Source organism: Meles meles, chromosome 12 (genome assembly GCF_922984935.1).
Source record: "Meles meles chromosome 12, mMelMel3.1 paternal haplotype, whole genome shotgun sequence".
Taxonomy (NCBI): Eukaryota; Metazoa; Chordata; class Mammalia; order Carnivora; family Mustelidae; genus Meles; species Meles meles.
Genome location: NC_060077.1, coordinates 9,955,811 through 9,972,518, shown reverse-complemented (window position 1 = coordinate 9,972,518; position 16,708 = coordinate 9,955,811). Strand labels below are relative to the sequence as shown.

Here is a 16,708-nt window from a genome sequence, read left to right as displayed (position 1 = left end):
CAGCCCTGATTTCCTGGACGCTTAACCAGGGATTTAAGCAGTAGACTTACTGGGTTACGCGTAACAGAAACCCAGTTAAGCACATCAGGGAAAGTGAAGGGTCTCATGAAATTCAAGAAAACACTGAGCATCAAATAGCTGAGCAGAGCAGACTCGGGATCTGGGCTCATTGGAGAACCCTGGAAAGTCCTTCCCATTTTCCCTCCATCTCTGTCTCTCCTTCCCTCCCTCAGTCCTCTTCATCCCCTCCATGCAGGTGACGCCCCAGGACATTCGCCTGCCCACCCTCCTTCCAGCCCACAGACTCCACTGCCACTCTTAGGCCATGCCAAGCACACTCCCACCTCAGGGCCTTTGCACTTGCTTTGCCCTCTACCTAGGACCCTCTTCCATAGATCTCTGCCAAGGTTAATCAACTACCTCCTTCCTTCAAGTCTTGCCTCAGAGATCACCTCGGTGGTCCCTTCCTTAGCCAACAGATTGAAAATTGCCTCCCACCCCCACCGCAGCACACTCTAGATCCTTCCATGCTTGCCTGCTTTTTTCCTTTAACTGTGGTGTACCACACACACACACACACAAATTAGTCATAATGCTTGCATCATAACCCATTCTCATCAGCTTTTAATGATCCATTTAACAATGTAACAAACATCCAGGAAACCACCACTCTAAACTAAAACTAGAACCTTGATAATAACCTACATCTGACCATACGTCCTCCCTCATCCCAGTATCACATCCCCCCGTACCATAACCCTCACCGGCATTTATTCTTCTCTTGTTTCCTTTCTGTAAGTTATTATCACATTATGTGTGTGCAATTTGAGTTGCTCTTAGCTTTATAACACATGTCTGTGATGGGACATTTCCCACGGGCCATTCTATGTCAGAGATCCATCTGTCCTGTGATGTATGGCCATAGTCCCTTCTTTTTGATGGCTGCATAATACTCCATCGTGAGAATGTATTCATCTGCTCTCCCATACATGGGCATGTGGAGGTTTCTCCACTGTTGGCCACTGTAAAGAGAGGCCTTGTGAATGTTGTGCCACGTGACTCGTGTTGTGGACGAGCAAGAATTTCTCCAGGGTGCAAACTGTGCAAGGAGAATGCTGGGTCATGCTTACATTATGCACACGCTCAGCTTTAAAAGATGAAACCAGACTGCTTCCCGACATGGTTGCATGCCACCAGCGATGCAAAGAGGTCTTTATTTCTCTCCGGAGCACTTTTATGCTTTATGATAGACATACCATGGGTTTTCTTTGTGTATTTGTTTACTATCTATCTCCACCCCATTCCCATGTCAGCAAGACACGGATTTTTGTCCCTTGGTTCCCATTCTGTCTCCAGTGCCTAGAACAGCATCTGGCGCATAGTAGGTGTTCAATAAACATTTTCTGATTGAATGACCGATGGATGGCCAGCACAAGACCTGAGTACCTTTGGATTATTATTATTCATTTCCTGCAGATACACGGATTCACCTCTCCATTGCAATGTCGCCAGTCCAGAGAAAGGGCCTTGGCCCAAACTACTGATGCCTGGAACCCCAGGCCACCTAAAAAATAAATCAGAGTTTCTTTTCTTTTTTTATTTTATTTTATTTATGTATTTGACAGAGAGAGATAGAGACAACAAGAAAGGGAACGCAAGCAGGGGGAGTGGGAGAGAGAGAAACAGGCTTCCTGCCGAGCAGAGAGCCCAATGCGGGTCTGGATCCCAGGATCCCAGGATCATGACCTGAGCTGAAGACAGACACTTAACAACTAAGCCACCCAGGCACCCCCCAAAAATCTGAGTTTCTGAGGGTGAAACTTCCCCTTCCATAACCCTCTATGGCCCTTCGGATAAAAATCCCCCAACCATGCCAGGACTTACAAGGCCCTACAAAGTGACTGCTACTTCATCTTACCCCCTCTTGCACACATTGCAACCCACCCACGCTAAGCTCTTTCACACCCCTGGGCCTTTGCACCTCCGTGTCCTCTCTGCTCTGCCTCCCACCCCACTTAACCACATGAAGACTCTGAATCCTTCAGGCAGTAGCTGAAATGTCACGTCCTCTGAGAAGCCCTCCCTGGCTCCGAGACCTGGTAGGACCCCTGTTCAAGAGCCTCACGATACCCTGAACTTCTCCTTCATGGCTCTTGTGAAATCTTAGGATCTCACTGGGTATGATACTTTGATGTCTCACCTTCTCACTAAACTCTGAGATGTGGGAGAGCAGGGACCAATTCTGTTTTGGCTATGCCTGCGTCTCAGCACATAGCCCTGTGGCTGGCACATAGGCGGGGGTGAATATTTTGGAAGAGACGGGTGTACAGATAGATGAGAGGATCGATGGACAAAAGGATAAGTGGATAGGAGGATAGAAGAAGGAAGAAAGAGAGGGAGGGAACGAGGGAATGAGGGGAGGATACTTACACGGATAGCTGTATAAATGATGGAGGGATAGAGGGGTGGTGGGGAGATGGACTGATGGATGAACAGATGAATAAATGATGGAAAGAATAAAAAACTGAGTTGATCTCTTCCTGCCACCTTCCCATGCTGCCAGAATGCCCATGAATGAATGAATCAGGCTCCTGGCTGATGTTCTCAAGAGCACCAATGATGCTAAGAAAAAAGGCAAACTACAAGTTCCTTTCTGTTCTGCTCCCTGGTTCCTAACTGCGACGGTGAAGCGTGGTTATGCAGGAGAATTTGCAATCCTTGTTATCACAGAACGAGGACATCGCTGTGAACCTTGCATGCAGGTTAACTCAGCGCGATCAGCCTGAAATGTGATGTGTAACTCCAAGACCCAGAAAAGGGGCAGAATCATTGTGCTGACAATCTCAGCTGGCATTGTAGCCACGAGGAAGCAAGATGAAAACACACAGAAGAGAAAACCCGGGGATTCTTTTTCTAGGGTTGTAACACATACATGCAGATTTTTTCAATAAGAGCGTTTGTGATTGCTTTTGTTCTGTTGGCGTCTCCACTGGTGTGAGCCATCTCCCCAGTGGATGGTTGGCTCCTTAAAGGCCAAATTCCTTTCCCCTCCTTGAAATCCCTTTCTCCCACGGTTCGCCGGGATCCAGGCTTTTGCACTTTCAGATTTTCCACAGCCCAGTGCAGAGGGGCCACTGCACCAGATCCTCAGCTGGATGTCATTCATTAGTCGCTCAACAAACACAGAGGCAACATGGTCCTGTGGGAGTTGCAAAAGGGTTTGGGGTTCAAACCCCAACTTTGCTACTTACTCCCTGTGGGAACTGGGGCAAATGACTTACCTTCTTTGAGCTTTGGGAGGTTTTTTTTCCCCCTGTCTGTAAAATGGGCACAATATTCCCCACCTTTGGGGGCAATTATAAAGAGAAATATTATATAAGTGCCTGGCACATAAGAGGCACTCAATAAATGATAACCACACCACACAAGACAGATAAGACACAGCTCCTCATCTCGTGGGTATTTCACTCCAGCAGGGACAACACGGAAGTGCCTAATTGTGATACAGGCTGTCACGTCAAGGTATGGGCAAAGGAACATACAGGAAGATGGGAATGAGTTCAGGGAAGGCTTCCTGGAGGAAGTGAGACTGAGTCAGAACTTAAATAGCATTATACAGTCCAGAGTCACGGGTTCTTCTTTCTAACTTGCTGCTAAATTTCTATGTGACCTTGAAACAGTCATTTCCCCAGACCGGGATCCCCAGATCCCCTGCTGTAACAGAAGGTTCACAAGCATTAGCCCTGAATCTTTTGAGTCACAGGCTCTTTTGAGAAGAATCTCTGAAAGCCAGAGAGCCCCTCTTCTCAGAAAAATGCAGACATGTAAGTGTGTCTGTAATGGGGGAGGGGGCCCTCATGGACCCCGTAAAACCACCCTAGACTGACTCCGAGAGTTCAGGGATCCTGTTGGATCGATACCACTGCAGAGCTGGCCCCGTCCTCACACAGAGCCTCTCTCTTTAGTCTGTGGCAGGCACAAGCAAGCAGAATCATTGGTTCAATCTGGGAAAGCCCATCAGGCCCTGGGCTGCAGGACAGAGCCGGGGCCTGGGGCTGGGGAGGTCACTCCAGCTGGCTGGGGAACCAGAGTTTGGTTCTGGGAAAGCGCCCCTGACCAGTCCTCCCCTGACCTCACCTAGTTTATCAACATCTGCCCTGGGGAGGAAGAGGAACGTGGGCCGCTCTGGGCAGGCTCCCAAACAGGCCGCTGACCCCCATCTGTCGCCCAGGCTGGTGTTCCCGGACGCATCCTTCATCTTTCCTAATCTAAACACCCGCAGGCCTCGGGTGGTCCATCCCCCTCCCAGCTAATGTGTGTGCTCAGCTGTGTCCAGCCTGCCAGAGGAAGGAGAGCTGGCCATCTCGTTAACACTGGAGCTGCTGCCATCACCTGCCTCCCTCTCCATCCCCCCACCCTCACACAGCATTTAGTAAGCACCTATTGTTTGCAGGCGTCTGGGAATGAGATGGTGGAGGGTCTCACCTTCCCTTCCTCCAAAGTCTCTGTCTCCTGGGCTAGGTCACCTAAACTCCCCTCAGAGGGCAAGATGCTGTAGCTATCCCACTCCCCAGTGGTGCTTTGGGGAAGCAGGCTCTGAGCTGCCTAATTAATTCTGTGCTGGGAGGAGAATCAGCTCCGGGTTGGTGTCTGCGCACTGCTCAAACCTGCTATGTGATCCTGGCAGTTTCTTACCCTCTCTGGTCCTCAGTCTTCCCCTGTTTCATGATCCCATTTTGCTCTGAAATGGGCCTAGCTAGCCCCTCTCCACTCCCCTCTCCCAGAATAGTGGAAGGAGAAGAGAAAGCTACCCTCGAGTGCTCTCAGATCTTCCTTTGGGCAGTCTCTGGATCATAATCATTCATTCAAGCATTTATTGAGCACCTATTGGGTTCCAGGCCCTGGGACTGGGCAGCTGGAATGTGAAGATGACTAGGATTCAAGCAGGCGACCCACAGACGCCTCACTCCAAGCCTAGCTTCCTGCATGGGCTCAGGAGACCTCCTGGGGTCCCAGATGGGCCTAGCCAAGGATTTGGGGCGTCCGGGAGACTCGCGTGTCAGCGCCGGCGGCGCTTCGGGACCCGGTCTGTCTCCTCCCCTTCCTCCTTCTCCGCCCCCTCCACCGCCCCTCCCCGGAGCGCGGCCGCGGCCGCCTCCCACCCGCGGGATCCCGGCTTCCAGTGCCGGCGCGTGCGTCCGTCGGTCGGCGGGGCAGTCTGTCCGCGCGCGGAAAGCCCAGCGCCCCGGCGTGCGGCGGCTGCGGGGCCTGGAAGGGAAAGGGCGCGGAGGCGGGACCGCGGTTCCCTCCCACTCCGGGGGGAGCCCAGGAGGCGGCGGTGCTGAAGCGGCGGCGGTGAAGGAGGCAGCACAGCGGAGAAGGCGGTGAGAGCGCTGGGTGCTTAGGGACCCCACCCCCGGCTCCTGCAGGGGGCCGGCGCGCGCAGTGGGGAGGTCTTGGCTGGGGAAGGGGGGCTGGTACTCCCAGGGCGGGAGGCAGCGACGTTCCAGCTCCCGGCTTCGCCTCCTCGGTGACGCGACCCCCGAGGGCCCCTGGGCCGCGCCTGCAGCGCCGCGCATCCTCGCACATCCCCGCGCATATCCGCGCATCCCCGTGCACCCTGCATCCCGGCCGGGCGCGGGCCCCGGGGGAGGGGAGCGCTCGGGGAGCTGAGGAGGGGGCGCCGCAGGCGAGGAGCCCGGGAAAATCGCGCCCCCGGCCCCAGTCCTCAGTTCAGGCCTGCCCCAAGGGAACACGGGCAGCGACCCCCTTAAGCCCCCCTCGCCGGCCCCCCCATCGGTTCCCCATTGTTCTCAGCAGATCTCTCTCCCGGGAAGGGGGAGGGGGTGCTGCGCTCTCTTCTTAAAGGGCCCTCTCCCCTTCTTGTCTCCCGGCAGGTCGCGAGCACGAGTGGGGTGGGGCGTGCCCACGGGCCCCCGCCCCCCTCGTCCCCCCCGCCCAGCTCCGGAGCCGCAGCCCGGCCGGCGGGCCAGGGGTACGCGGCGCACCCTCCCCGGTGCGTTCTTCAGCCACCCAGGCCTACCAGGACGCCGTGTGGAGCAGGAACCAGGGGGACTGGGACGCCCCCCCTTCAGCAGGAGCCGTCGGAGGGGCGGACCCAAGACCAGGCGAGCAGCCCAACTGGAGCCAGGCACAGGGTCTGGGACGCAGTTGGGAGCGTAGAGGGCCGGCTGGGCGCCGCAGAGGCAGCAGCAGGCTGGCCCGGGCCTCCTGGGTGACAGGCCTTGCGTGGCCAGCTGGGAAGAAGTGACCAGAGACCAGCAGGGAAGAGACTGGATAGAGCAGGGGCGGCTGCCTCACTCTCTTTCCTGAGCGGAGGGAGCCAAGGAATCTAGAGCAGCATTTCCCCCATCACAAAAAAAGACACTTGCTTTCCGGAGCAGGAGCAGCACCTTTATGAGACAGCGCTGGGGGAAGGGGTCCTTGGAGCCTGGAGCAGCACCCTGCGTGCCTTTCACTGAGGCCTTTGGGCCTGAGAGAGGACCCCGAGGTATAAAGGAGGCCAGTTGGCTCTTGCTGCCCACCCTGGGGCGAGAGGAAGTTCCCTGCCTGCCCCCAGGCCCAGGAGGAGCTGGGCCTGTCCTGGGGGGTCCTGGCCCCTGAGGCTGCAGCAGCGGCCATGTCCAGGCCAGGCCAAGGTGTGATGCTGCCAGGGAACGGGCTGGGGTTCCCACCGCAGAACGTGGCCCGGGTGGTGGTGTGGGAGTGGCTAAATGAGCACAGCCGCTGGCGGCCTTACACGGCCACCGTGTGCCACCACATCGAGAATGTGCTCAAGGAGGACGCCCGCGGTTCCGTGGTCCTGGGACAGGTGGACGCCCAGCTGGTGCCCTACATCATTGACCTGCAGTCCATGCACCAGTTTCGCCAGGACACAGGTGAGGAGACTTGCCCCTGCCCCTCCCCACCTTGCCCCTCCCCACCCCTCCCCCCAGGCTGAGACTGAGCCCCCACCAGCCCACACCACTGTCACCACCCTTCATGGTGGGATGCTGGAATCCCCACAGCATCCCCGAATCGGGGAGACAGGAACTGCAGGAAGGCTGGTCTGCTGATCCAAAAAAGGGACAGCCTAGCCTCGTCCCGCAGAAGACTTGAGCTCCAGTCCGGCCCTTGTATAAGTTGTAGGGCCTTGGGCGAGTCACATCAGGTCTCTTAGCCTCAGCTTCCTTATCTGTAAAATTGGGGAATCAGTGTATCCCACTGCTGTGTGACAATTAAATAAAATTGTGCTCACCGAGCGCAGGACCTAGAAAAGCCTTAGCACCCAGGAAGAGAGCTTTCCAAGCACTTCCTCATTTGATTCTTTTCCAACGGTCACCGACACGAAGTCTTATGATCATATAATTATTGTGGTCACTATTAGTCCCATTCTACAGTAAAAAAAACTGAGTCTCGCAGAAACTGAGTGACTTAAACTCAGAGCGGAGATTTAAGCCGAGGCAATTGAATTCCGGAGCCAGTGCTCTTGACTGGTTTCCTGCACTGGTTCCAGGTGTTGGCGGTATTGGGACAGTGTTGGGGGAGGGGGGGTGGGGGTGATGGTGGGGGTGGGGTGGCAATGGTGGGGATAGTGTTGGTGGTGTTCCCAATGGTAGTGTTGGCCATGGAATTGGTGGTGCTGTCATTGATGATTGTGTCGGGAGTTGTCTTGGGAGGCATGGTGATGGGGCAGTAATGACAGAGAGAGAGGTTGGTGGCAGTCTCGGCAGCTGTGTGATAGGTGGATGATGGTGATAAAGATGGTGAGGTCCACGCTCAGCATTCTTGTTCTGGGAACGTGCCATCCCTGTGGAGACCTCTCTGAGTCATTGTGGCTCGGTGGTCTCTGACAAGCTTGGTAGGCTATGGGGGACAGTGAGTGCCTGCCTCAAGGAAGCTGCCACAGAATCCTTGGCATGTTCGACCCCGTGGACCTGTGATGGAGGTTTGGGGGGAGTCCCTGTTAATCCCTGGTTGGTAGAACTGCGCATAACAGCCTTGGAGGTAGCAGGACACTTCCCTGTTCTCTAGAGCCATCTATTTTGGTCGCCATCAACTACATGTGGCTATTGAAACTCACATCGATTAAAATTAAACTTTAAAATTCAGTCCCACCATCCCCCACCCCCATTTCAAGTGCTTAACAGCCACATGTGTGTCATGGCTACCATATTGGACACCATAGATCCAGAACATTGCCATTACCACAGAAAGTTCTAGTGGACAGCTATACTCTAGGACATTGTTTGGTGTCTACAGAGTGGTCACCAAGTATAGAAACACAAATGAATTCATAATACATGGTTTTAGTTCATCTGTTGCCATAACTCCAGGCACTGACGGCGGTCACTGGTGGTACCAGGCATCCATTCATACTACCATATGGTCATTTATTGATCTCGCTGTGTGGCAGACCCCGTGCTAAGCACTAGGGAAAAAAAATGCATGGAGCAAGACAGAGAGGGTGCTGAGTAGAGGTTCACTGGAGGACCGACATTAGAGGACTGACATTAGAGGACTTACGCTGGAGGTCCCAGGGAGCAAGCAAACACAAAAGGCACAGATAATCAGTTGCGGGCCTGTGAACGTGAAATAAACCCAGGGGAAGGGTGGTGATGGAAGGTTAATCTGAGGAAGTGATGTTTGAGCGGGAATCTGAAGAATGAGGGAAGGGAGCAGTGTTCCATTCAGAGGGAACAGCCAGTGCAAAGGCCCTGTGGTAGGAAGGAGCAGCATACATTCAAATCCACTGTGTGCAGAGTGCGGTGAATGAGAAGGTGGTGCAAGACGGGGTTGGAGCATGGCCTGGACAGCTGTGAAAAGGGCTTTGAATTTTCTCCAGACAGTAGAGAAAATCGTCATTGAACCCTCCTGCCCGTTCTTCCACGGCTGCACTGAGTCCCTGATAGAGAACTGAGAAATGCTAGGCATCCCCTGCCCTATTCATGTTGTTTATCCCCAAACCCTCTCTGGTGCAGGGCAGCAGTTGGACATCAGGAGGAGGTGGGTTTTCTCTTTGGTTTGATGTTCGGCTTCTGCAGGTTCAGAACTAGCACTGGGTGTGGAAATTTTCCATGGTCTGGCTTGGAGGGTGACCCTGAGTGGTCGGGATAGCCACCTCCCCACCCCCAAGGCTGCCAAGTTGACCACTCAGTCTCTGATCCCCTCTTTCAGGCCCCTTTTCTATACCCAGCACACCCACTTGGGCACCTAGCTACCCGGACTGCCTCCATTCCCCGCTTTGGCAGTCCCTTTACTCTCTTGGTGGCACCCCTTTTATGGTTCAGCCTCGCTGAATCCCTCAGAAGTTCAGCTTCATTTACTTCCCTGCACCTCCTCCCCAGAGCTGCTCACCCACACCTGCCCCCTGTTTGCCGGAAAAGGGAAAAAACCACTTATCCCTCAACAGGCTGCTGGGAGGCTGCCAAGACCCCCCAGTGAGGGAGGAAGGCCTGGAAACCTATGGGGTGGAGGGTGGGGCACCTTGCTTGGGGAAAACTGTTGGAGGGAGGAGCTCAATGCCTCTCCACCAGACCCGTTATCATGTGCCCCCTGCTCCTCCCAGAAGTAAGACAATGACAAGAAAGGACATCTTGTTCTCACTGGTAATGGTCCAGGGGAGACTCTCAAGCAGGTGTCCTTAGCGCTCCTTGCCTCAGTGTCCACATTTATGAAATGAGCAAGAGTATCACCTTGCTAGCAGGGTTGTTGGGTAACGGAGAGAACCAAGCCTGTTATTTTATCCCACAAACATTGATCACCCACCATGAGGCTAGCATGTACTAAACACTACAGATGAGGAAGAAATGGGTAGGAAATGCTCAATCTTGAAGACTAGGATTTTGTCTCTTTTTCTTTCTGTCACACACACACACACACACACACACACAAAACCATATAAAGTTAGGAAACCAAAGGCTCTCACATATATACTGAAATGAACACAGCTCCTATCTAGATTTTCTAATTGCAAAATTCTTGATAAGTTCACTGAAGCTGAATTTGAACTTGGTTTGGGGGGAGGTAGCACTGAGCCCCAGCTTTGCTAGTGCCCTAACGCTAGAGCTGAGCTGACAGACTTTCTGATTAGGTCAGATAGTAACTATCTTAGCCTTTGTGGGCCATACGGTCCCTGTTGTAAGTGCTCACATCTGCCGTCGTGGTACGAAAGCAGCCATAGACGGGAAGCGAGTGAGCAACTGGGCTGTGTTCTTATAAAACGAACTGTGGACGCTGAAATCTGAATTTGTAGGATTTTCACAAGTCATGAAATAGTCTTTGTTTTCCAACTATTTAAAAATGAGCAAACCACTCTCGGCTCATGAACTGTGCGAAAGCTCGCCGGGGGAGGATTTGGCCAGCAGGCTCCAGTTCACTGACCGCTGCTGTCTCGTGTTCTTGACCTGCCCCTGGGGTAACACAGGGGTGCCCCCTCTCTCCTCGCCCCCCCCAAGACACAGCATATACCGAACTCCACATCTCATGGTGGGTGCCACGGTGCACACGTGTGTACCTACAAACACACAGCACCAACCCGCTTGGATGCCACTGACGCAGGAATGCCCTGTGTGTGTGTGTGTCGTGCAGACAGCGGAAGGAAGCCCGGGTGTCAGGCTCGGCCCACAGAAGAGAGGCCAGGCCGGGTCCCACGGGGGCTTCTGTTTGTTCAGCCGGTGCCTGCTAACCACTTCCCTGCTAGGCTGTTTTCATCACTCCCCACGGGAGGTGAGGTTCCCTTTGAAGCTCTGCAGGTCCACAGCCCACGTGCAGGGGGAAGGCTGTGACCCTGGGCCACGTGATGTTGGATCCCTCACACTGGGGTCCCAGGCACAGGCCTGAGAGGGAGAGCCAGGGTAGGCGAGGGATACGGCAGAGGCGTGTCCTCTGTAGTACCATGATCTTCTTGCTGTTTCCCCCACACTTCCCTCATTCTTCCTTGGTCTTGAGCTGCCCCTACCATGGGCAAATCAAGAGTCACAAATGGGAAATGCAGGTCAATGGGTTTGCCCAGGTGGGTGCAGCAGCCAGGGACAGATGTGTCCCCAAGGGTCACCGTGGTCTGGGGGACAGGGACTGGCTCCCACTAGCAGTGGGGAACCGCTATCTGCCTCTCTTGTGAGGCCACAACTTCCCCGAAGGTCATTGTCCCCCACTCTGCCATTGGGGTGGTGGCTTCTGATGGCCTCACCCAGACCCCGGATTTTCCACATGGTCCCCACAGCTGGACAACGATGTGACTTAGCCACCTCCCAGGCAACTCCCACATTCCTCCCTGAACTCACATGGCTGGGACGGGCCAGGCTACCTTTCTGATGGATTGGTGTCTCCCATTCTCCTCTCCCTCTGTTGCTAGGGGGACTTATGGCAGCCTTCTTCTCACTCTGAAGATGGGACAGCTGAGGCTGGGGAGGTCAGGCTGGGGACTATCCATAGCTGCTGTCCCCGAGGCTTGAAGCTTGGCTGCACCAGCACTTCCAGACCGTAGGGCTGGAGTGACAGGGGCGGCTGGTTTCAGTGTCCTGAGCCTGCATCATTCACTATCCAGGGAGCTTGGGCTCCTCTCAGCCCTGGTCACTGTCCTTATGGGAATGTCCCGTCTGAGGACATGCTTAGGCTGTTGGAAACCAGAGGGGCCACCCAGAGAGGGGAGTGGTCATCACCAGGGAAAGCACTGCCAGAATTTAAACTCCTAGGCAGGCCGTTGTTACAGATGGAGAGACTGAGGCCAGAGTGAGCGAGTGACTTGCCCACAGTCACACAGCCATTCAGCCCCAAGCTGGAATCCAGGCCACTCAGACAGGTCTCAGGGATGGAGAACAAGGGCTCTCTCTTGAGAGCTCTGTTGGGGCTTGTTGTCAGGGTCCAGTCCAAGGCAGGAGTGGCCTGGGCAATGCCAGAGGCCTCTGGGACCAGCTCCCGAGTTACAGCACCCCTCGACCCTCTCCCGGCTGAGCTGGGAGACTCCAGCAGCTGGGCTTGATAGCCCAGGCAAGAAAGACACTGTGTTTGGGCCCGGAGGGGGTGCGGAGAGGGGTCTGTCCCATGATGGCAGCAGGTCCAACAAATGGAAATCCATTCACACAGTTGTCTCCCAGCACTACCTGCCACAAGGCCTCCATTTCCACCACCACAGACCCGCCCTTTTAGCCTCCAGGTACTTTTCTGGCTCCAGGAGACTCTTCTGACAACATAAATTCATTTTCACTTTTATCTGACTGTTCAGTGGTGCGTGGTCAGTGACAGGCTCTGGGCTGGGTCCTGGGGACACCGAGAGAGGGACAGGACCCCTGCCAGAGTGATTTCAGAGTCTGGTGAAGGCCAAGGCAGATCCATAGCGTGGGAACAGCACTTGAACCCTCTGACTCAGATACAGAGCTGAACTCAGCCTGGTCCTTTGCTGGCTGTGTGACGGTGGGCACACCCCCTAACTTCTGGTAGCCTCCGTTCCCGCCTCGGTAAAGGGACAATGACAATAATCCCTCCCGAGAGGGCTGTCATGAGGATTAAATGAGATAACATAGGTGAAAGCACAAAGAATATTACTTTGCCCATAGTTATCCCTCATGCTCAAGTAGGGAAAGAATTGAAACGCTCCACAGGCGAGGTGCAGGTTGCCTTCCGCCGGGTAATGTGGGCAGCGTGAGCCTGGGGGCTCTGAGAGGGAGGACTTCCTTGAGGACCAGACCTCCAAGAGTCTGTACGGCTTGAGGAACACTTCCAGGTGCCAGAAGCAGCATCGGCGAGGTCCTGGAGGGGATCTTAGGCCCAGGTGGAAGAGGGAGGTTGTGACACAGGAGGGGAGGAGGTAAGAGAGGCCTCTTGGGTCCCACTGGGTGTCTTAGGGTTGCCAGCTGCTGCCCGTTAGCAGGCAGGCCCCAGGGGACCCAGCGCCGCGCTGCAGGACCAGCCTCGTTAATCACGGACCCTTGGAAGCCAGAGCTGATGCAGGCTGGGGGTGGGGAGGGGGGCTGAGGCAGGCACATCCTTATAACCCACTGGGCTCTCCCCGCCCAGCCAGTAGGCATCACCCCATTTTCCACACAGCAAAACTGAGGCTCAGAGGGTGGGGAGCCTGAGCTAGGAGGAGGGGGTGGGACATTCAGATTCAGGTCTGCGGGCCCCCACACCTTGCCAGGCCTGGCAGCGCCAGCACCTTGGACAGCACTGCCAGCGCCCCGCCCGCCCCATGCCTGTTGGTGGGTGGGGGGTGGGGGCTTGGGAGGGTCTTGGGGCAGATCCTCTTCATACCCAGCTCCTCCCTCTCCTCTCCTGTCCCAGCCCCTCCTCCCCCCCACATCCTTCCCAGCCTTCTCCCATCCCCCCCCAGCCTCCTCCTTCAGAGGGAGCTATGGAGTCCAACCCAGAGGGGATGAGGCTGTGGTAGGGGAGGGGATGGGGCCTGATGGACCAGGAGGCCAGGCACCACGGATGTGGGACTGTTCCTCACCTCAGGGCCCTACGAGCGACCAGGTTGGGGACTCAGTCCCCTCGGGATCCTGTGTGGCTGTGTCCTTGCTCTGCCACCCTGGCTAAGCTCCTCTCCCTCTCTGGGCTCCTCCCACTGGGACTCTGGGGCTGCTCCAGGCAGCCACCTCCACCTGCCCAGGCCGTAGTAGCAGGCTGGTGATGGGGTACGGGAGGGAGTCTGGCACGCGGCCCTGGAGCTGAGTGCCCTGAAATGCAGAACAAAGGACAAGGCAATCAAAGCAGGCAGTGCTGGCGGCCAGGCCGGTCCTGCCAGCAGCTGCACAGCCACTGCTCCTCCTGATGACAGTCCAGGCCCACCACTGCGGGGGCCTTTGTCCCCTCTCCTTCCAGCCACAAGCAGAACACACTAGAGGAAGCGCATGGTTTACCTGAAACCACACCATTATGGGGCTCTCCTTGTAGAGCGACTCTTCTGTCCTAGAGAACGAGGTTCATTCATGCCAAGGTGTTAGTCACCGACACTATGGAAGAAAGAGAAGGGGCCTGAGTTCAAGGTCTGCCTCGATTTCTAGGGGATTGGGGCCAAATCCCTTCTTTTTTTTTTTTTTTTAAGATTTTATTTATTTACTTGACAGACAGATCACAAGTAGGCAGAAAGGCAGGCAGAGAGGAGGAAGCAGGCAGGCTCCCTGCTGAGCAGAGAGCCCGATGCAGGGCTCGATCCCAGGACCCTGGGATCATGACCGGAGCTGAAGGCAGAGGCTTTAACCCACTGAGCCACCCAGGTGCCCCCAAATCCCTTCTTTTTCTGGGACCCAGTTCCCCCATCTTGACAGGGGCAGAAAACTCCAATGCCCATAGAGCCCGGGAAGCTCACAGAAGTGTGTGCAATGGCTGGGAAGGCAAAGGTTCTCAGTTGTTGTTCTCTAGTGCTTGGTACACAGTAGGTGCTCAATTAATGATCAGAGCCATGAATGTGGTGGCCGTGGCTCAGTTTCTGGGAATGGTTGCCAAGGAGGCCAGCCCCTGTGGCCACATCTTTGGATATTTGGGGATTTTTGAAATCCAGACTTGAGTGAGTCTCCCCCAATTTTTAAATGCTGGTCATTCTTAAAAATGTAAATAGCACGCAGACCAAAACACACTCTCATCCACCACTGACTTGCTATCTCCAAACTAGTCATTTGTAGCTTCAGTCAGGTGCCCTCCCATGTATTTGGTCCTTTCTTCCTTCATTCAGCGAGCATTTTCCAAGTGCCTGTCCCTTCGTTCCGGGCTCTCAGGGGACGCTAAGGTGGCTGAAAGCCAGCCCAGCTTTTGGGAGGCTCCCAGGCTGGAGCGAACACGCCTTGATATTTTAGTGAGCTATGTACTTGAGCGGGGTGCCACAGGGGCAAAGTGCTACGGGAGCCCCAGGAAGGGTGTGGTTCTCCCTAGGGGTGGCAGAGAAAATTCCAAGAGGATAGCACAGGAGCTGAGCCAGGAAGACCAGGAAGATTGGGAACTCGGCAGGGAGGAAAGTGGGGTGGGTGAATGGAGCGTCGGAGGGAGCGGTGTGCGCAGATTCACAGAAGCACAGGTACGCACGATGTGTTCAGAAAATAACTAGAAGTTTGGTGTGGTTAGAGTGTCAGGCTTCACAGCTTGTGAGGGGTCTCAGAGATGAGCTGAGGAGCTTCGACTGATTCCAAAGAGCACTAGGGAGCCACTGATGTGTGGTGAGCAGAGGAGTGATGTGGTCAGACTTCAGTTTGGTTCTGGTTGCCCCGTGAGAACACACTGCAGGGCACCGAGGCTGGAAGCTGGGACCCGGGGCAGAGGCTACCACAGAAGCTGAAGCCAGCCCTGATGGTGGCTGGGACCGGGGAGGTGGTGGTGGAAGTGGGTAGAAGTCCAGATCCGTCTAGGTTACATCCGGGTTTCATAACGTAGTAGCTGTGTGACCTGCGGCAAGTCGCTTCACCTCTCTGTGCTGCAGCATCTGTACAATGCAACGATAATAATGGAACCGTTCTGGAGGGCATTGTGTGGACTGAGAGATGGCCAAGTGAAGCACTTAGAACAGACCCTGCCACACAGTAGCCCCTCGGCGGGGGCGTTTACTACTGTGATGATGTCTGTTTCAGAGATGAGGAAGGAGATGCTCAGAACAGTCGGGTCAGCTGGCCAGGACCACACAGTGCTCCAGGAGCTGGAGGCTGTCTGTTCCTTCTATTCCCCACCCCCTTATCTCCACCTGTAGCTCCTGCTGTTGTGCAAAGGGGCTGAACCCAAGTGTGCTAGAAGCCAGGTGACGGAGAAGCCCCCACGCGGCCCATAAAATGGGCACAGGCAGCTGCCGGCAGCCTGCGGGACACAGGCCTTTGGAAACCCACCTGAACGCGGCAGCCTCCCCCAGTGCGGTGGCAGCCCCTCTCCCCCCAGCCTTCCTTGCCCCTCCCCTCTCCTCTCCGTGGCCCTGGCCTGGCTGCCAGCCGACCCTGGGGAGCCTGGGCCAGCTTCAAACGTGCAGAAACCGCTAATGGGCCACGGCTCTGCCTGACGAGTCCCCTGGGAGCGTTTGAAGGCAAACAGAATGCTGCGGGATTATTGATCCCGAGGCGTGGGGTGGGGGAGAGGCACCCTGGGGCCAGAGGCTGTGGTTCAGATCCCAGCCAGGACCCTGCCCCAGCCACCCCAACTCATCTTCTCAAGGAGCCTGACTCTCCCCATCTTCCAAATGGGGCTAAAATCCATCGGGCCGATGTGGAGACGGGGTGGCGCATGGAGCTGACAGCCAGAGCATTCCAGCAATCAGGACGGTTGTACTGTTACCATTGCTGCTGCTTCAGGGGGCGCTGGCCGCGCGGACGGTCAGTGGGAGATAAAGGAGAGGAACTCTATTCTCGAAGGTCAGATAGCAGGCTGAAGCCTCAACCATGTGTCTTGCCCGACCTCCATTCCTCAGTTTCCTCCTCCAGGAAATGGGCAGTAGAGCAGACAGTAAATGAACAGCGATGGGAGCCAGGCAGCCGGGTATGGGGTCTGGCAAGACCACTTCCTCGCACGTAACCTCAGGCATCTTCCTAAACCTCTCTGTGCCTCAGTTTCGTCGTCCCTACCATGGGGGTAAGGATATCCTTACCTCATCGGGGTGTCTCAAGGATTATGTGAGTTGACATGAACCCAGGCCATAGATGTGTGTCCTCTGACTGGGAACTGTTGGTGTTATGATTACATCTAGGTTGGTGGAGGAGTCAATGAGGTCCCTCACTGGGGCCCAGCGTCTCGTGGGCAC

The 16,708-nt window shown here is 55.3% G+C and overlaps 1 protein-coding gene across 1 annotated transcript in view; it reads left to right on the top strand.

The window, feature by feature from the left end:
- The first annotated feature begins 5,177 nt into the window (after positions 1–5,177).
- Positions 5,178–16,708, top strand: part of DTX1 (deltex E3 ubiquitin ligase 1) — a 34,060-nt gene continuing 22,529 nt past the window's right edge. The window contains exons 1-2 of the mRNA XM_046024612.1: positions 5,178–5,384; positions 5,898–6,899. Coding sequence (XP_045880568.1) covers positions 6,641–6,899 — 259 coding nt within the window. The 5' untranslated portion in view covers positions 5,178–5,384; positions 5,898–6,640. The remainder of the gene's footprint in view (positions 5,385–5,897; positions 6,900–16,708) is intronic.